Source organism: Artemia franciscana, chromosome 13 (genome assembly GCF_032884065.1).
Source record: "Artemia franciscana chromosome 13, ASM3288406v1, whole genome shotgun sequence".
Lineage (NCBI taxonomy): Eukaryota > Metazoa > Arthropoda > Branchiopoda > Anostraca > Artemiidae > Artemia > Artemia franciscana.
Window position 1 is genome coordinate 2,762,068 of NC_088875.1, and position 21,233 is coordinate 2,783,300.

At 35.4% G+C, this 21,233-nt stretch overlaps 1 protein-coding gene across 1 annotated transcript in view; it reads left to right on the forward strand.

Annotated features, from left to right (window-relative positions):
• Positions 1 to 862: 862 nt before the first annotated feature.
• The window catches only part of LOC136035055 (rac GTPase-activating protein 1-like), a 171,331-nt gene continuing 150,960 nt past the window's right edge, over positions 863 to 21,233 (forward strand). The window contains exon 1 of the mRNA XM_065716652.1: positions 863 to 920. Coding sequence (XP_065572724.1) covers positions 863 to 920 — 58 coding nt within the window. The remainder of the gene's footprint in view (positions 921 to 21,233) is intronic.

The window sequence follows — 21,233 nt, forward strand, 5'->3', positions numbered from 1 at the left end:
TCGGACCGAGTATTTTCGTGACGTGGAGCATTTTTTGCACTAGTCAAAGCTACTCTTGGACATGATGTAGATAGCTTTAGATAAGATTTGGGCCCTGGCGGTTCCATGGGGCTTAGGAGGACTTTTTTTGGCGTCGTCATCCCTTGTTTTTTCTACTTTCACTCTTTGTTAAAATTAAATTTATTAATTTGGTCAGTTATTGGCACCCTTGTCATATTGCCCTTCCCCCAAGATTTTGTTCTAGATCCGCCCCTAGATTTTGGTAGTTGAGATTGGCTAATCACAATCTTGGAAAACGGATTTTCCAACTTTTAAGCTTAAGCGAAAGTTACCGAAATTGTCGAGCTTATTTAAATACAATTGATTATTCTTCATCAAAATTAATTTCTGTGACTGAATGATTCTGTCTGGGATTAAGATACTTTGTTCAAACTTTAGGATCATGTGGTCAAGATTGAGCAGTATTTTCCAAGATTAGGCTCAAAATGAAAATGTGCATTTGTGATTTGGTTCCAGTGTTAACTATTTGTGCGCTTATAGTATCTAGTGTTGTAAATGGCTAAAATGTTGAAACCAATGATATACTTACTAAAAGGCGTTGACAAATCCAATAATCAAATTTCAGAGATGGATATTTCCACCTTTCAAAGGTGGGCAATAAAGTTTTTAAGGTGATCTGACTGTTGAGATGGTGAATAGCTGTCTGATTACTGAGAATACAAGTTCAAAAGTAGGTTGCAAGTGCTTAACAGTGTTTTTTCCTATAGATTTAAGCATTTTGCAACTAGATATTTTTAGCATTTTGAAAATCAAGATGCTTCATTGATCATTTTCACGGTTTTTATAACATGTACCACGCATAATGATCATCTCTGCTATAAGCCCGTTTTTTGACTCATCGAAGTGCCTAGATCTTACACGTAAGATTAAGTAAAAAAACTGAAAGTAAGGAGTGACATTAAAACTTAAAACGAACAGAAATTACGTCGTATATGAAAGGGGCTGCTTCCTCATCAACGCCCCGCTCTTTACGCTAAAGTTTGACTCTTTCTCTCAACTCTTCTTTTTAAAACAGTGAAAAACTTTAGCGTAAAGAGCGTTAAGATTCTATGACTTTTAGGGGGTGTTTTCCCCTATTTTCTAAAATAACGCATTTCTAAATTGGTATCAAAATTCCATTTTTTAGAGTTTTGGTTTCTATTGAGCCGGGTCGCTCCTTACTACAGTTCGTTACCACGAACTGTTTGATTTGACTTCTTTCTGCTCGGATTGTTGTCTTATGCTTCATCAAAGTGTTCATCTTGCTGTTCACTGCCAAATAGAACATAGAAGAGAAAACTTCGTTGACGATCTCATCAAAGTCCTTAGACGACTGTCTGATCACAGTATTAAGAAGAAAGATTTTTGCGAAAAAATGGCCTTAGAAGTAAGATCTTAGTCTTCAGACCTCCGTTAAAATCGTTTTCAAACAGTTCGTGGTACTGGTAACGAACTGTAGCAAGGAGCGACCCGGCTCAACAGTAACCAAAAGTCTAAAAAATGGAATTTTGATGCCAATAGTTACATCAAAAGAATCGCATTTTAATGCTGATTTTAAATATAAAATTAAAATAAAGTTTCATCAAGATTAGTCTTACCCGTCAAAAGTTACGAGCCTGAGAAAATTTGCCTCATTTTCGAAAATAGGGGGAAATACCCCCTAAAAGTCATACGATCTTAACGAAAATCACACCATCAGATTCAACGTATTAGAGAACCTGATTGTAGAAGTTTCAAGCCCCTATCTACAAAAATGTAGAATTTCGCATGTTTTGCCACAAGACAAATCACGGATGCGTGTTTATTTGTTTTTTTTTTTTTTTTTTCCAGGGGTGATCGTATCGACTCAGCGGTCCTAGAATGTCGCGAAAGGGCTCATTCTCACGGAAATCAAAAGTTCTAGTGCCCTTTTTAAGTGACCATAAAAATTGGAGGGCACCTAGGCCCCCTCCCACCCTCATTTTCCCCCAAAGTCACCGGGTCAAAATTCTGAGATAGCCATTCTATTCACCATAGTCGAAAAACCTAATAACTATGTCTTTGGGGACGATTTACTCCCTTGCAGTCCCCGTGGGAGGGGCTGCAAGTTGCAAACTTTGACCTGTGTTTTATATATAGTAATGGTTACTGGAAAGTGTATAGACGTTTTCAGGGGGATTTTTTTGGTTTGGAGGAAGAGTTGAGGGGGGTTACGTGGGAGGATCTTTCTATGGAGGAACTTCTCATGGGGGAAGAGACTTTCAATGGAGAGGGTGCTGGATTTTCTAGCATTATTTAAAAAAACAATAAAAAAATAAATATGAAAAGTTTTTTCTACTGAAAGTGAGGAGTAGCATTAAAACTTAAAACGAACAGAAATTAATACGCATATGAGGGGTTTACCTCCTCGTAATACCTCGCTCTTTACGCTAAAGTATTTTTAATAGTTTCGACTATTTATTCTACGGCCTTTGTGATTCAGGGGTCATTCTTAAGGATTTGGGACATAATTTAAGCTTTAGTGTAAAGAGCGAGGTATTGACGAAGGGCGATCCCCTTCTTATGCGCAGTAAAAACATACGAATGTAGAAGTTCGCTACGTAAGTTAATTCGTAAGTTACGTATATTTTTTACTTATGAAAACGTTCGTAAAAAATTAAAAGTTATAATTGCCTTTTTAAGTAATCAAAAAAATTGGAGGGCAACTAGGCCACCTCGGTCGCTCTTTTTTTCTCAAAATCTTCCGATTAAAGTAAAACAGTTCAAAATAGGGCTGATACCTTTTTATTGACAGTGAATAGATACAAAATTATTTAACTGGATATTTCGAACACATATAAAGTGTTCATCATCAGCAGTAAAACTCTTTTTTTTTCTCTTATGGGGGTTAGTATATTTAGACACCTCCTTGGTCACATTATCCCCATATACTCGACGTAGATAACTTCGAAGACCACGAACTTCGAAGTGTTTTACTAATAATAGTAGTTTATTAATTAATAAACTATTGACTAAATAATGAATTAAAAACTAATTTAAACAATAAATTAAAAATTGATACAAAATAAATTATTAATTAATGAATAAATTGAAAATAATTGTGTTAGTAAGTTAAAGTTTTTATTGAAATTCAGACTGCAAATTTTGCGGTAGATAGGCAGACGCTAATCAAGATTTTGCCCAGGGTGCAAGAGAGACCAAAACTGCCACTGTCACCACAGACAAAAAGAGAGATAACTGCCCTGTTCTTTCTTGATAAGTATGTGCTTTAATTCCATTGGTATTTTTTATGACGTACTTTTGTAAGCCAATAATTATCCTTATCTCAGGAGAAGAAAATAGACCCGCCTTTTTAAATCTGAAATAACTAACTCTGAGCGACATATTTAGACAAAAAAAAATTAACTGTACTGTTAAATATTCCAACAAAGTCGAGTAGAAACATCTTCAGAAACGCAAAAGAAAAATCAGCATTTTTAGGGATCTTTGACGGGGGTTCTTGTGGAGTTCCTCAATGAGCGACCTGGCTTACTAGTAACCAAAACTCTAAAAAAGGGAACTCTTTAATACCAATTGATACATCAAATGAATTGGCATATTATGCTGATTCCAAATATGCAATATTCAATAAGTTTACTGCTACCCACCGAAAGCTAAGAGCCTGAGAAATTTGCCAGATTTTCGAAAAAGTGGGGAAACCCCCTTAAAGTCAAGAACTTAATGAAATCGCAGTATCAGATTCAGCGTATCTGAGAATCCAATTGTAGAAGTTTGTAGCTCCCATTGTAGAAGTTTTCTAGCGGCAAAAATGTGCAAGTTTGTATTTTTTGCCAGAAGAAAGGTTATTTGTTGGTTTGTTTGTTTCACATGGAGCCAATAGTACAAAAGTGACCGAAAAGATTGGGAGACAACTAGCCCCCCTCCCACTCCCTTGTTTTCCTCAAAGTCATCTGATCAAAATTTTAAGATAGCTATTTTTTGATGTAATTAAAAAGTCAAATAACTATCCCTTAGGGGTTAACATGCCCCCCCCCACACAGCCCCTGGGAAAAGGTCTATAAGCTATGACATTTTCCCATTATTTACGTATTTAGTTATTGGAAAGTATGTATATATTTTTCGGGTGGGGGGGGGGTGAATTTCTTACTAGGGATTTTCCACGGGGATTATTTCTTGTGGGGAAGGAAATTTCTGGGGGGCGAACTTTCCTGGTGAAATCCTAAACTGGGGGAATTTTTTCCAGAATTCCTACGCGAAATTCTTTTTATTTGTCTTACTTTCTCTTTGCCGACTCACTTTTATATTTGAATTTGCTAAGGGGAATTGTCCGTGGGAAATTTTCACCGCATTGGAATCGTTTAGAGTATATTTCGGGGGGGGGGTTCCCTGGAAGAATTTCCCCACGGGAGGTTGTTTTCCATGTGATAAATTCTCCAGAGGGAATTTCCTATAGGAGCATCTCTCTACTAGGGGTGGTGGCTTAGCATTTGCAGGTATAATTTTCTACGATGCTTGGGCGGATTCCCCGCATGGTTTTGAAAATAATATGAAATTAGTCTTTTTCAACAAAAATTTGCTAAAAAAAATTTCAGCCGGAATCGTACGCATGAAGTTTTCGAAAGGGAATTTTCAGCTAGAACAGAATTGATGGGAGGAATTTGTCCGGCGGGGGTTGTTTTACGTGGGAAGAGCTTACCATGGAGGGGTTTTCCTTGGGAGAAATAATTTTTCATGGAGGGGAGCCATTATGTATAAACGATCAGAAATGAAATTTAAAAAATCTAGTTTTTTTCTACTGAAACTAAGGAGCAACGTCAAAACTTGAGACGAACATAAATTATTACGCATATATGAGGGGTTGCCCCTCCTCAATACTACGCTTTTTACGCTAAGTTTTGTTTAGACCTTTTCAACAAGCTTATTGATCTAATTAAAGGGCCCTTGTGTTCCAGGAGTTGTCCTTTAAAAATTGGGACAAAAATTAAAACTAGCGTAAAGAGTGAGGTGTTGAGCAGGGAACGGCCCCTCTCATATTCGTAACAATTTCTGCTCGTTTTAAGTTTTGATGTTGCTCCTTACTTTTAGCTGAAAAAACTTGTTTGTTTTTTCAGTTCTATTTTAGAATAAGCTTTAGCAGTAAAAGCATGCAGTTTAACATGATATATTTGATAAGCATCACCCAAAACACTAAAAGTACATGGGACTCAGCGCGAAAAGGTAAAATGTAAAAGAAAAGTGCCGTTCATACCTTCTTTACAAGTTACTACTTTCACTTGTAAATAAAAGGAGGTGTTTCTGAAAAGAAAAGAAGGTATATCCGAAAATCGGAGAGACAGCAAGCATAATGAAGATGAATAATTATGCTTCGATCACTCTAAAGTAGGTAAACAAAAAATGTGACAGTTTAAAATTAGCTAGGCTGCTTTCTTGTCACCTTCAACAGTTGTATTTTACCTTTAAAACATCTAGTTTCATTACTTAGGGTTTTTGGAAACTTTACAATAGATTTAAAAAGACAGCTTTAGTAGCGAGTTTTGTTTGTTGCAACACTCCCGAGTTTCACTTTTTATAGCAGGACAGTTTTCATGTACAATCTATCTTGGCTCTGTTGTGAATTAACGGTCAAAGAAAACGAAGAGAAAAATAATTAAAGCATAATTTTTGGCATATTAAATCTTAGAATAATCAAATACCATTGCTTTTTTTCTATAACGACAGGAGAGGAAATATCAAAAATGGAAAAATTTTCTATGAGCCATAGCCGATCCAAATAAATCCAACTTACTAAGACCTACGTTCTCCTGCGCCTGGACGCACCTATGGCAGTGAAGGCTGCCTTCCAATGCGATCGATATTCGGCTGTGATAATTAAAAGAGCGAGACGTGCCATTTTTGTAACTTTTCAGGAGAGCCAAAAAACAGAAAAAGTTTGTCGGCTGTGGCCGCTCTGAAGGATTGGGCTAATCGTTCCATTTTATGGCGTGTGTCTCATTTTCCTTGACAAAAAATTGTAGACAAACGCCAGGTCTCTATGTTATAGCTCCATAAAATAATCCTTTTCTGTCATTCTGAATTGCAATAAGACCTGATAAAAAAAAAGACATACGCCTTCTAGAGGCTTACGTCTCTTTTTATTCGTAAAGGTACAATATAAGACAATTCTGACTGCACCATTCGATTCCCCGTGCTTAGTTTACCCATGACACCAATATAACTTATTTCCGACCAAAATGGCATGTGTTGTACTATTAATTATCGTGACCGTATTGAATCAAGGCCAAAGCTTGTTCGGTGTAATTCGATTACTTATTTCCTCTTTCTCCAGGGATTAAACCATGCTTGTTGTGCTGTCATCCACTTCAACCGTAGTCTGAATCATGCCATGCACCTTATTTTGAAGGGGGAATCGTCCTTCGATCATGCGTTCATATGCCCTCAATATCTAATATATCCATCTACTCATTCCGATTAGTTTTATCTGGGGGTAAACAATTCTGTCTATCTTTCAAATTACAAATACAGTTATTTTCAATTTTCCTTAAAAACTGAGAAAAACTATTAGTTAAGACAAGTATGATTACAGACATATATAAATAAAAAAGACAAAGCAAGTCCGACTAATGTTTTCAATAAAATTTAAAAGGGAATACAACCCCGTTGACGCTCAGAACCTAGTATTTTTATGTTGACTCATATGGCTTAAATTTGTCCCCTTACTTTGTGTTGTAACATTTCTTGCCTATTCTAGACATAGTTATCCACTTCTGCAAAGTCCTGACTAATCTGTCAGGTTAAACCTGCCCTGTCTCTAAGACGAACTTCCGGTTCTCGATCCCTGAATCAAACAGTTCGTGGTAACGAACTGTAGTAAGGAGCGACCAGGCTCAATAATAACCGGAACTCTAAAAAACGGAATTTTGGTACCAATACATACATCGAAAGAATCGAAATTTCATGCTGGTTTGAAGTATATAAGTTTTATCAAATTTACCTATCAAATATTAGTTCCATCAATCTTGCCTATTAAAATTCACGAGCCTATGAAAATTGGCCTTTTTTTAAAAAAAAGGGAGAAAACCCCCTAAAAGTCATAGAATCTTAATGAAAATTACACCATCAGTTAGCCCATCGTTTACATATAGTATTGGTTATTGGGGAAGAGAATTTCCATGAAGGGGATGCTGGATTTTCCAGCGATATTTAAGGAAAAACAACGAGAAATTAAATGAAAAAGCAAGATTTTTTTTTAACTTAAAGCAAGGAGCAACATTAAAACTTAAGACGAACAGAAAATGTCACGTATATGAGGGGGTTTGCTCCCTCCTCAATACCTCGCTCTTAACGCTAAAGTATGTCTAATAATTTCAAAAGAGCTATTTATTCTAATTAAACGGCCTTTGTGATTCAGGGGTCATTCTTAAAGAACTGGCACAAAATTCAAACTGTAATGCAAAGAGCAAGGTATTGACGAGGGGGCGAACCCCCTCATATACGTAATAAAAATATGCAAATATAGAAGTTCGTTACGTAAGTTAATTTGTAAGTTACTTATCTTTATTTCTAATAACAGTGTCCGTAAAAAAAATTGAAAGTTCTAGTGGCCTTTTAAGTAACCAAAAAATTGGAAGGCAACTAGGCCCCCTCCCCCGCCCCTTTTTTCTCAAAAACGTCCCATCAAAACTTTGAAAAACCATTTAGCCGAATTTTTTTTATTAATATGCAAATTTCATTTTAATTATTCATGTATGGTGAGCTAAAATCAAAACCTACATTAATTCAAAAACTTAAAAAAATTAAATTAAAAAAACAAGTTTTTTAAACTGAAAGTAAGGAGCAATATTAAAAGATAAAGCGAACAGATATTATTACGTATATGAGGGATTCGTCCTCTCCTCAATACCTCGCTCTTTAATCTGAAGTATTTTTAGTCATTCCAAAAAACTATTTATTCTAATTAAAGGGTCTTTGTGATTCAGGGGTCAGTCTTAAAGAATTGGAACAAAATTCGAACTTTAGTATAAAGAGTGAGGTATTGACAAGGGGTGAACCCATATATACGTAATAAAAATATACGAATATAGAAGTTTGTTACGTAAGTTAATTTGTAAGTTACTTATAATTATCACTAATAAAAACATCCGTAAATAAAATTAAAAGTGCTAGTGGGCTTCTTAAGTAACAAAAAAATTAGAGAGCAGCTAGGCCCCCTCCGCCGCCCTTTTTATCTCAAAATTGTCAGATCAAAATTTTGAGAAAGCCATTTAGCCAAAAAAAAGTAGAACTAGTATGCAAATTTCGTTTTAATTAGTCATATACGGTGAGCCGAAATCAAAACCTGTATTAGTTCAAAGATGGTCAGAAATTAAATAAAAAAAAACAAGTTTTTCTAAAATAAAAGTAAGGAGCGACATTAAAACTTAAAATGAACACAAATTATGCCGTACATGAAAGGGACTGTCCCCTCCTCAACGCCCCGCTCTTTACGCTAAAGTTTGAATCTTTCTCACAACTCTACTTTTTAAAACAACAAAAAACTTTAGCGTAAAGAACAGGGCGTTGCGGAGGGAACAACATCTTTCATATGCTGAATAATTGACGAATTGAAGAAGGGGCGGACCACCTTATATACGTAATAAAAATATATGAATATTGAAGTTCGTCACGTAAGTAAATTTTTAAGTTACGTATAATTATTACAAATAAAAACGTTCGCAAATAAAATCAAAATTTATCGTGGCCTTTTTAAGTAACCAAAAAATGGAGGGCAACTAGGCCCCTCCACTATTTTTTTAAAATCGTCTGATCGGACTTTGGGAAAGTCATTTAGCCAAAAGAAGTAAAATTAATATACAAATTTGGTCTTAATTATTCATGTACGGTGAGCCAAAATCAAAACCTGCATTAATTCGAAAACGTTCAAAATTTAAATAAAAAACACGAACATTTTATTTAAAAATCCCATTTTAAATGAATTGTGACACTGTAGCTCCTCTACGCTATTGCTTCGCAACATTAGCTGCTCCAAGATTTACCGAGATGGTCTTAGAGTAGGAACCCGTAGAATTTTAGTTTCCCTTCCACTTCCTGGCTTTTATATCTCATGAACGAAGCCTAATAAACCCCAAAACGAATAGCTTTTTCATCTATGTTTTGAGATTTAGCTTAAGCTAAATTTTCGAAGGACATCGATGTTGTTTATCAAACCGTAACAGGTACTTGAATAAAATTTGAACCGGTGGGAGACAGTATTTTTCCCATACCTTTCTTCCGTTTTCTTAGTGGAGATTTTGTGGTTGTAATGAAAGTCTGACCACAATTTGTCATAAAATACTATGTTGATTTTAATACATTTATTTTAGTTTAGCATGCGAAAATTATGTCGATAATTTACATGGATTGCACACTGTCTGTCATGGGTGTACATTTTATGTTCTCGCCTTGCCCTTACCTCTTCCCCCATCCCTACCTCTCGGAGTACCCGAGGTTCTATAATTATTTATTAAATAAAAAAAAACTAGTTTTTTTTAACTGAAAGTAAAGAGCGACATTAAAACTTAGCACGAGCAGAAATTACTCCGTATATGAAAGGGGTTGTCCCCTCCCCAATCCCTCGCTCTTTACACTAAAGTTTTTAATTGTTTTAAAAAGTAGAATTGTGGCAAAGAGTCGAACTTTAGTGTAAAGAGCGAGGGATTGTGGAGGGGACAATCCCTTTCATATACGGAGTAATTTCTGCTCGTGTTAAGTTTTAATGTCGCTCCTTACTTTCAGTTAAAAAGCTAGTTTTTTTTATTTAATTTTTGAACGTTTTTGAATTAATGCATGTTTGATTTTGGCTCTCCGCACATAAATCATTAAAATGAAATTTGCATATTAATTCTTTTTTTGGCTAAATGGCTTTCTCTTAGTTTTGATCAGACGATTTTGAGAAATAAAGGGTGGGGAAGGAGGCCTAGTTGCCCTCCAATTTTTCGGTTACTTAAAAAGGCAACTAGAACTTTTAGTTTTTAACAAACGTTTTTATTAGTAAAAAATATACGTAACTTAAGAATTAACTTACGTAACAAACTTTTATATTCTTATATTTTTATTATGTTTCCGAGGGGGTTTGTCCCCTCGTTAATACCTGGCTGTTTACACTAAAATTGTAAGTTTTGTCCCAATTCTTTAAGAATGACCCCTGAATCAGAAAGGCCGTAGAATAAATAATTGGAATTACTAAAAATAGTTTAGCATAAAGAGCGAGGTATTTATCTCTTCCTAAATACCTCGCTCTTTATACTAAAGTATTTTTAGAACCCCTCATGTGCGTAATAATCTCTGTTCGTTTTAAGTTTCAATGCTACTCCTTACTTTCAATTAAAAAAACGTTTCATGTTTATTTTTTCATTTTTTTATAGTAATGCTAGAAAATCCAGCGCCCTTTTCTTCCCCCATGACATATTCCTCCAAGAGAAGATCCTCCCACATGGCCCACTCCCCTCAACCCCACCCCCTAAACCAAAAAAATCCCCCTGAAAACGTCTGTACACTTTCCAATAACTATTACTGTATGTAAACACTGGTCAAAGTTTGTAACTTGCAGCCCTCCCTTGGGGATTGTGGGGGTAAAGTCATTCCCAAAGACATAGTTATTATGGTTTTCGACTATGCGGAACAAAATGGCTATCTCAAAATTTTGATCCATTGACTTTGGGAAAAATGAGCGTGGGAGGGAGCCTAGGTGCCCTCCAATTTTGTTGGTCACTTAAAAAGGGCACTAGAACTTTTCATTTCCGTTAGAAGGAGCCCTCTTGCGACATTCTAGGACCACTTGGTCGATACGATGACCCTTGAAAAAAAAAAAAAAAAAAAAAAAAAAAAAAAAAAAAAAAAAAAAAAAAAAAAAAAAACGCACCCGTGATCTGTCTTCTGGCAAAAAATACGAAATTCCACATTTTTATAGATAAGAGCCCGAAATTTCAGCTATAGGGTTGTCTGATACGCCGAATGCGATGGTGTGATTTTCGTTAAGATTCTATGACTCTTAGGGGGTGCTTCCCCCTATTTTCCAAAATAAGGCAAATTTTCTCAGGCTCATAGCTTATGATGACAAAGACTAAATTTGATGAAACTTATATATTTAAAACAGCATGAAAATTCGATTCTTTTGATGTATCTTTTAGCATCAAAATTCCGTTTTTTAGAGTTTCGTTTACTATTGAGCCGGGTCGCTCCTTACTACAGTTCGTTACCACGAACTGTTTGATTCCTGTGACATCACCTTTATACATACGCTGTATGGGAAGCAACCATGTTCACACCCCCGGTATATTTTATTCAGAATAATCAGAATGTCATGTTTCTTAAATCTATGCACCTTTGAATTATAGCTTTTTTTCACCTGAAATATTTCAAGCGGAAAACTTTTGTCCCAAATGCACCACACTTCGCTTAAGAATGAAGTCACTAATTGATTACTGACTCAAGCAAAAACTCAAATCATGGAATTATTTTTAAGATAGCTTTACAATTTACTGGAAGGTATATTTCAGCGCGAAGAATTGGTAACATTTCAGGTAGCTCTGTATATATTGAAGACATAAGGAGAGGGAGCAAGGTTTGATTTTACCGTCAGGTCGTAGAAAGGAGGCGAGCTCGAGGTGCAGGGGGTAGGGCTGGAAGCACAGAGCTATTTATGTGTGCCAAGCCGCACACGTAGTATGTGACTGCGCAAAGTTCAAAAACTGTTGTTTTTTCCTATTCACCTTTTTTTCTCGTCCATTGATTCACCATGAGCATGGAACGGTCAATAGGAGAGTAACCTTAAACACTTCATTGACAGCATCTTAGGGAACAGACTTTAGTAAAATTCAACTTTTGGAAGTATGGTGAAAGTAAAATACTTGCATTTAGGAACTTTTAGGCACGGCACTATCGACATTGAGGATTTTAAAAAAATTATAGATCCCCAGAGAAAACGTGACATCATGGCATAACCTTGGAATAGATAATTCATCGATATAGTAGATGACAATATAGTTTCAGTTGTGTCTACGTATTTTCCCCATAAGGATTAGGAAACAGTATAGAAGGCGAATAGGGATGGGTTTTATAAGACATGATTTCGTCTTTTATTATACCAAACGACTTCAGTCATCGAACTAATCTGGATTTATAGGTACTAGTTTTGTCGATAAGCGGAGACCCTTCGGTGTCTGTAAAGACGAAATCAAATCCCAAAGCCTGCTAATGAGAAAAAGCAAAACTGTGACACCTCTATAAATTTAAAATCTATGGTTCTACTTAGTCATTTTTAATTTTAATAAATATGGCATGATCTGGTGAGAAAGTAGTTGTAATTGGCTGCTATCGCTTTTTATGTTTTAAGGTGGTTTCGTTGGTTGGATTTAATCTTTTCTACAAAAAAAAATTATATATATATATATATATATATATATATATATATATATATATATATATATATATATATATATATATATATATATATATATATATTCATATATATATATATATATATATATATATATATATATATATATGAATATATATATATATATATATATATATATATATATATATATATATCATATATATATATATATATATATATATATATATATATATATATATATATATATATATATATATATATATATATATATATATATATATATATATATATATATATATATATATATATATATATATATATATATGCAACCCCATCTGGGGGGAGGGCGTTGGTAAAGTATAGCGGGTCTGCATGCCTAATATGTTAGGTACAGTTATTCTGTATAATAATAATAATAATAATAATTTTATTCCAGAAAAAGCCCGTGGGCCATAGGAACTTTACATAACAAAAACAAACAACAAATTAACTAAAATAAATTAATACTATTTAAAGAAAACGCTCACGATGTGCCGCTGCAATCCTGACAAACCTTGCTATTATTTTAATACTCAGGAAATTTGTCTCTTTCATTCTATCTACCATCCATATCTCATTCAATTTTTCTTTGCCATACATCTCTCGCCACCATTCATTCAATTCGACACATTCACACAAAAAATGTATTAAACTTTCATCCTGAGACCCACACATAGGACAAGCAATAGATTCTACCTTTTCCCTTTTTCTCCCTTGATACTTTCTTTTCTCACCAATCAAAAATCCATATTCCCTCCAATCCAAATACGTCTTCAAATCTTCACTACTTAACCCAACCTTCCAAAATACCTCCTACCCCCAACTACCCTTTATCTGTCTATACAATTTTAACGACCCTGAACGATCCAGACTTACCCACCATATCTGGATTTCTTTGTTCTTGAACCACTCTTGTACCTCCCTTGTTACTATTTCCTCCATACCCATAATCCCCTTTCCTTCATTCCACCATTCCCCTATTCCACACTTATCTAAGATATCCTTAATCTCCGCCGGCCACCCTGTTTTACTATTCTGTCTCAACGCCTCTAAGTATGCTGCCTTTGCTACCGTAAATCCCTTCATACCCAGCATCCTAGCCCAATATCTCACCATGGTCACTAGCCTCATAGATCGCAGCGATGCTAACCCTAAATCCCCCTGGATTACCAAATTACTAAACGAATCCCCTAGTCCTAACATCCTCTTATAATATCTCTTCATAACCACCTCAAGTTTCGGACCTTTCGGATAGCCCCAGACCTTTGCTCCATAATGCATTGCCAGTACTATCTTACTTGTCCATATCCTCTTATCTACTCTAATATCTCTAACCCGTCTAAGACTACTCCTCGTTATCTCACCGCTAATATACCTCCCCATTGCATTCGCTAGATCCAGATGCCCACTGAATTTCCCATTACTAGTAAACTTCACCCCAAGATAAACAAATTCATTATGTAGTAAGAACTGTTTTCTAACTTCAAAGTGTCCAAATACTTTACCCCCACCCCTAACCCACCCCCTAATGTGCAAATATGTAATCCAAATTATATATTTTCCATCTATTCTGTTTCTTCTCATTTTCTTGTCTCACGCTAAGCTTAAACAAACTAACAAAAAAAAAGGTTTATATAATGTATCAATGACTGAACAACTTGAGGAGTAGGGTGTTTATCGAACAAGTACCCTCCCCACTTTCAATAAGCCTATTACCGTGTTGTTGCTCTCTCTCAGACATCATGCACGCCAAGTGGTCCGGGCCAAGCGTGGCAAAACCGTGCCTGGCATTTTAAGGACTGCGCCACGTGTTTTATGGACGGTACCAATCGTTTGGGGGGGCTGTAGTGTTGTGGAACCGTGCGGCACACGTGGTGCTGTGAGGTACACACGAGGATGTAGGAAGTCTACATAAAGCTGATTTTAAGAAGGTTAAAAACAGGAAAAAAAGGAATATTTGGTGATTTCGGTGCGATTCGGCGGGTCTTCTCTCGCTTACATCGTGGCCTAAATTTGGGACTTCCACCCCGGGAATTACGCACTTTTGGGCGTGAAATTCTGTTTTAGTATGGGCTTGGTACATCAGCTACGTAATATCTCAGCAAAAATCCAGCAGCATTTATTCAAAAACAGAATGCAAGATTGTGTATAAAATTCGAAAAGCGTAGAGAAAAACAAAGAAAAAGAAAGATTGGATGCTCCTGCTCCAAAAAAGATAGGGAATCTACTTTAAAAAAAATAGAAGGAATAGAGAATGAAGCCTGACTTGACCCTGAGTTCTTCTATTCTCTATTTATCTAGACCTTTTTTGGAAGTTTACAGCGATGACTTGTTAGCTAGCTCTACATCTCAAGTGCCGGCTCAATGAACGGGATGAATATCTGAGAACGGGATCAAGGAACGTGTATTTGCTGAAAGTTTCAAATTTTGAACAATTGTAGTCAAACTTCAAATTCTTGAAAGAAAAATCATGTCTGGGTAACTCAGAACCTGTGTTCTAATTTCGGAGAACCCCTGTCTGACACGCTTGAAACCTGTTGACGAAAAGTTTTGAGGTTTCGCTGGGTTCAACGCGCAGAACCTGAAAATGATTATCGTCGAACATGCTCAAAACACACTTCAAACCCAGTCCCTGAAAACGCAATTTAAAGTTTAATTAAAAGAGCACTCTTTAAAGGAAATTCAAAAAAGAAGTCCAATTTTCTCCAAAGGTGCTGAAGCAGTGTATTAAATGTGTGCTATCATTGTAGCTGGAATGTATTTCCAAAAGCTTTTGATTAGAAATGTTTTTTTGCCATATTCTTTAAATTGAGTGTTTACGGCCATGCATTCTATTTACTGCACCTTGTCTGTAAAAAAAAAAGAGGTTATAAATACTAGAAAGGCGCTGTTGATGCTGCATTTTAAGCATTAGAAAAGGCGTGTTTTGTGGTAACAATACCCGTAGTGATAGAGAAAGGGGTAGCTACCTTTTTCCTGGAAGATCAAAAAAAAAGAAAAAAAAAAAAGAAATTGCACTGTTCTGTAAACTTTCACATTGCAATGCTTGGAAATATTATGCCCATTTCTGGGGATTTTTTAATATTATATTTTTTTTTTTAAAGAAATATTTATAGGTTCCCCATTTGCTCCTCCTGGATTTTTTTTTCAGGCGCAGTTGCCCTAGAAATATCTAATATCGCCCCGGGAGGTAATTTACTAGATCATTTCATAATTCATATGCTCCAGAGACGCGGAGGTAGGAATAGGAGATATGGATATGGATTTAGAGGTGGAGTTAGATAAATACGTAGAAAGCAGAGTAGGATACAGGTCATACGAATATTCAGCAGTATTTTAGAATATCAATTTTTCGAGAATTTAATTTAGAATTTCATTTTTTTCTTATTCAGTCCAAAATCTTCTTCACGACTAAATAATAAATAAACATAATAAATAAATAACAAATAAACAGACAAGGGTAATGTAATTGGTCGTTCTATATGGAGCGTTGGCAAAATATACGGCGGAAGGTTGGACTGAAGTATGCTTGCAATTTTGTGATTAATATTGTCATATTGCTCGAAATGAAGGGGTGTATCTCGTGTTTTTATAATTCTACAGCCAACCGAAAATGAATTTACATATTGAAGTATGAAAAGAATGTGTAAAATTAGGATTGACAGCTAAATATTGTGGCTTCAATTTGAGATAAAAAGAAATAAAATTGAGGAGTTGGGGAGAGGGTAGCTCCCCTTGAGTACTTAATAATTTCTGTTCACTTTCATTTTTAATGTCGCTCCTTATTTTTAGCTGAAAAAAACTTGTCTTTATACTTTTTAGTCTATGATCGTTTTCCCTCGCGTTTTCCAAATTATGCCCAGGCTTAACCAAGATGTGATGGATATCAGCCACCATTAACCCCGACTTCTTGCTGTTAAATTGTATATAATAATAATTGAAAGTTGAGTCGTAACGCCCTACTTTTTATTTTTTCTGTTTAAAAATTGGAAACGTTTATTGTAATTAAAGTATTAGATAAAATTTGAATATTTATTGGAAATTTTCGATGATCAGTGATTTTGTTGAATAAGTTCTGGATAATATTTTTACTACATGATCTTGGGTGGACGTCAATTTTATTGTTCAGATTGACGGAAATTCTGGGTTACTTTTGATCCTATACCTGGTTGGAGCCACCAAGACCTCTACATTACTGTTCTCTGATGATTAACTACATTCCATGCATATGTTTAAATACATTTAAACATTTTATATGAATACAAAAAGGAAATATTACCATTCAAAATCAAAAACAAAGCTCCTGGTAGCATTTGTCACAACCCCAAGACATTGCCTGACTAGGCTCGTAAAGCCCCTTTTGCCTCTTCCACCTCTGTGCTGGTAGGCTTGTGAATGTGATGTTTTATACTAAATAAAAAATGCGGCACAGAAGGGTTCCTTACACCGCCCACCTCGCCCCTCTAGCACCAACAATAGAGACTTTGACTGAAAATGTTCCTGGAAATCAAGAAAAACTAGATATCACTCTCCATCCCTCCCCCCTGCTCGAAAAATTTTTCTCCATTAATCTGACGGCTCGGAATAGCAACAGTATTGAGGCACTAAAATAAACTCTTTGCAACCTCCGTTCCTCCCCCATCTACAAGCTACTACCCCGGCCCTCCTCCATAATACCCATTTTATACTTATGCGTCTCTAAAAATTACTTTTTTGAAATATGAAATAAATTAGTTTAATTAAATGAAAATTTGAAATAGATGTCAGAAACATTTTTATAAAATAAGACGGAAGTTATCACCCTGCAGTAGGCTACCCTTATTCAGACTTATTGTAAAGGAAATGAGATGAGAGAATAATTCTTATCCCCCTTACCCCTTTCTAAATTTATATGAAGGCTCATGGAGAGTTAGACAATTTTGGCAATGAAATTTGCTCTTTTACGTATATGCCCTCCTCCTTCGCCTACACAACGACCCACCACCCCTCTTTCATAATAGCTGATGTGCAATTATACATTACTAAATGTAATTTCATGAATAATTAAGTGAATCAACTTAGTTGAATCAAGCATAAAGGCAAGTATCCACTAACACCGTTTATCTTTGACTATGTTTACTTATGCAACACTAAGCGGTATTACCATCTCTACAACTTGGAAGCTCAATATACAGTTTTATGATACTTTTTAATCCATTGGCTATCTCAGAATTTTCAATCAATAGCAATTTTATCCTCTTAGGCGCAAAATCGCAGTTTAGTGTCATAAAATGGCAGAAAAAGCCTTTTTCTATGGGACAATTTTTTTGCTCACATATGAGAGACACTAGAACTTTTAATTTCCGTTCGAGTGAGCCCCTTCTCCACTGGGGAATAAAAGTACAAGCAAAAAAAAACAGATAAACACGCATCCTTGATCTTGCTTCTAGGAAAAAACACAGTATTCCACATTTTTGTACATAGGAGCTTGAAACCTCTAAATTGCGGTTCTCTGATATTCTCAATCTAAAGGTGTGAGTTTCTTCAATATCATATTTCCTCAGTCTCAGAAGTAGCATCCTCTTTTTGGATTCTATGACAGCCCTATCCCTCCAATCCATGACAGCCCTGTTTTTAAAGACATGCCAATCCCGTCATTCAATGACAACCAGCAGGTATTAATTATGTCATAAGGAATATTTTCAAAGAGATGCATGTGCATCTTACATCATATGGAATGTTTTCTAAAATATGCAGGTGCATGTTACGTAATAGGGAGGTTTTCTAAACGAAGCATTTGTGAATTACTTAAAAAGGCTCCAGGGCTATCTTACTCCAGATTTCTTTGGTGGTTACATAATAGTTTATTTCCTTCTTTAAAAAACCTTCAGTGCCCCCCCCCCTCAATATTTCTTTGGATGTTACGTCATAGGATTCGGTTGTTACATAATACTTTCTTTGGGTGTTAAAAACCTTCAGGGTACCTCCTAAATCAGAATTAACGGGATTAGCGTCATAGTTTCTCTGATTCTTAAGAAAACCTTCAGGGTCCTCCCAAGTAAGGGCATGGTCCTTACATCACCCATTATTTTCATTCTTTACCGCCATTTTGCGTAGAAAACAAGGGATTTTTGCTGCCATTTTCTATGAGCAGAATAGTAAGACATCTATTGATTTTCCGAGGGAACAAGGGTTATTGATGTGCCGCTATTGTCAGGAAACAGAAGTGTCACGTGATCCCTTATTTTTCTAACGGGAACCGAGTAAATCTATATTTTCTTCAAGGACTATAAAAATGAGTTCTAGAACGGAATTTTCATCAATCTTACATAAGGATTGAAACTCTGCTTATATGCTGCTAAGCGTCTTTCTATATAGTCCAACGCCACCCCAAAAAGATGAGCATACCCCTATTTGAGCGACTATAGCTCATTATATTAAATAAAGAAATAACACCCCTCTCCTGTTGCTACACGGTTCTTGCAATGATAAATTAATGTTTTCTTTATCACGTCGAATATATGCATTTCTATGGCTTCATTTTCAATATGCTCTTCTGATAATTGAAGTATATTCCAGTAGGGGTACAGTTAAAAGCCGTCAGATATTTGTGTAACCTTTTATGATACCTCACCGTCAGGTGGAGGATTACCTTTTTACCAAAAGGTTATATTTTAACAGCTACTTTCGTCTGGAAAATATCCCCCTAAACAAATTGAATTCTATTTTTTACTTTTCTTTGAAAAAATTTCTTTTATTCTCGTGAAAACTACTTTTAAGCTTAAATAACTGCATATAAAGTTGACAATTTAAGTTGGATAAGGAAGGGTTCTGACAATGATTAAGAAGGGGGAAAGTAAGTAGGTACCAGGGCAAAGGGGGTGATTTATCCTTCTTTTTTTCTATTAAATTTAAACGCCTTGTATACAACATTTGTATAAACATCTCAAATGTTTTCATTTTGTACTATATTATAGCAAAGATAAAAATGTAAAAGTTTAATTGCAGTCTGTGATATTCTGTAATTTGAGTTTCTATGTTAAATACCCTCCTTAATAAGTTTAAGACAGTTTAAATTCCTCATAGAGCAAAGGCGCTGTGCATCATTTCCCATCCACAGTCCCGTATCATTACGGTATTTTTTTTTTGGGGGGGGGTGTACCGTTAAGGTCAATAGGGGGCAATGATGCTAGTAATAAGAATAGCCACAAATCTCCTTTTTTATAAAAACTAATTCCGTAAGATTTATTTTTTCACTTCATGTAAAACTAAGATTTTATTTGTTTTTACCGAAAATTCTGACTTTCCTACCCAAAAAAGGGCGAGGATATGCGACAATACATTTTAACATGAATGTTTATAGGAACTGTGTAGAAAATAATCTAATTCCAAGAACAAGTGTCATGGCCTTTCGCTCTTTAAAGTTTAGAAACTTTACAATTCGAGTCGGGAAAATGTCATTTCGGCCATATTGGACAAAGTCTATGTGTGTTGGCAGTGTGAAGGTCTTACCACACAGCCATTACCTTACTTCAGATCGAGACGTGTATGTGGAGTACAGAAGGCTTTTTGGTCTGGAGAAAGCACAATAGTTGGTGGGAGGGGGATACGATCAGTCTCCAACTAAGCAGTGTATGCTTTTCCTAGTCTTTATTCTAGTAATTTTTTTGCGCAATGCCGAATCGATGTTTTAAAAGTGTTTGATTTTATACTTTTGTTTTACCCGCAGTCAGTCTTCGCCCCGGCCCGCAGCAGCGGCTTCTGACCGCTGTTCTGGTCACCTCCTCTGAGTGGTGGCAACCTCAAATGGTTTTTAATGTCCAATTGTTTTTAATGTCTACGTAAATCTATACAAGTGCCTATGTAAATATGTTTGGTAGTGCTTAAATTAAAGAAACCACGCATTCTATTATTTAAGTATTTATTCAGCAGATTGAGGATAGGGTCAATTAGTTGTATTTTGACAGCGAGAAGGGTAATATGTATCAATTTAAAACTCCCTTCAGATCATTTCTTCGCGGGCCATCAATGTCTGGCAAAATAAAAATTTGAACGAAAATCATTCAAAATAGCAATAAAATATTTTTAGAAAACCCAAAAAATAACTATTATTGCTAAAGTATATGGCGATAATCCTTTGATAAAATAAGAAGTATTGCATCAGACAAAATATTCATACGGGGGCTGGATATATTTAATATAATTGAACCAAACTCCTGGTGGATTATTGATGATTTAGTTGAATCTATTCAAGAATGTTTTCAAGACATATTACAATTTTTATGGTCCAATCTCATCTTGAAAAAAATTCCGTAACTATTTGTCTCCATAATCTCTTTCATCAGAGCAAATTTATGAGAACACTTGTTTTGAATTGAACTTACTACATAATCTATAGGGTTGTTCGGGATTCAAGTTCTCTTATAACTTTAATCAAACCAATAGATCTCGGTGAACTGAAATTTTTACTATCGGCATACAGTCAAGCTACTAATAAACATTATAGATACATTGTATTGAATCTCAATCAAAACACACCCGAGGATTTACGTGTGGTCACTGATATTTTTGCCATGAATAGTAAAACGGGTCATTAGTCATCATCATGTCACTGAATAAACGAAACGAAAACTGACATTTATTTTCTTAACCAGGTAATTCAAAACCACGGCTTAAGAAAGCTGTGCCTAAACATGGTATTGACAATGTATTTATTAACTCCTATATGAGCTTTGTTAAAATTTAACTGAAGACAGTGGGTCAACTGCAAGAAGTAGTTAAGAGACATTCAAAGCAACATCGT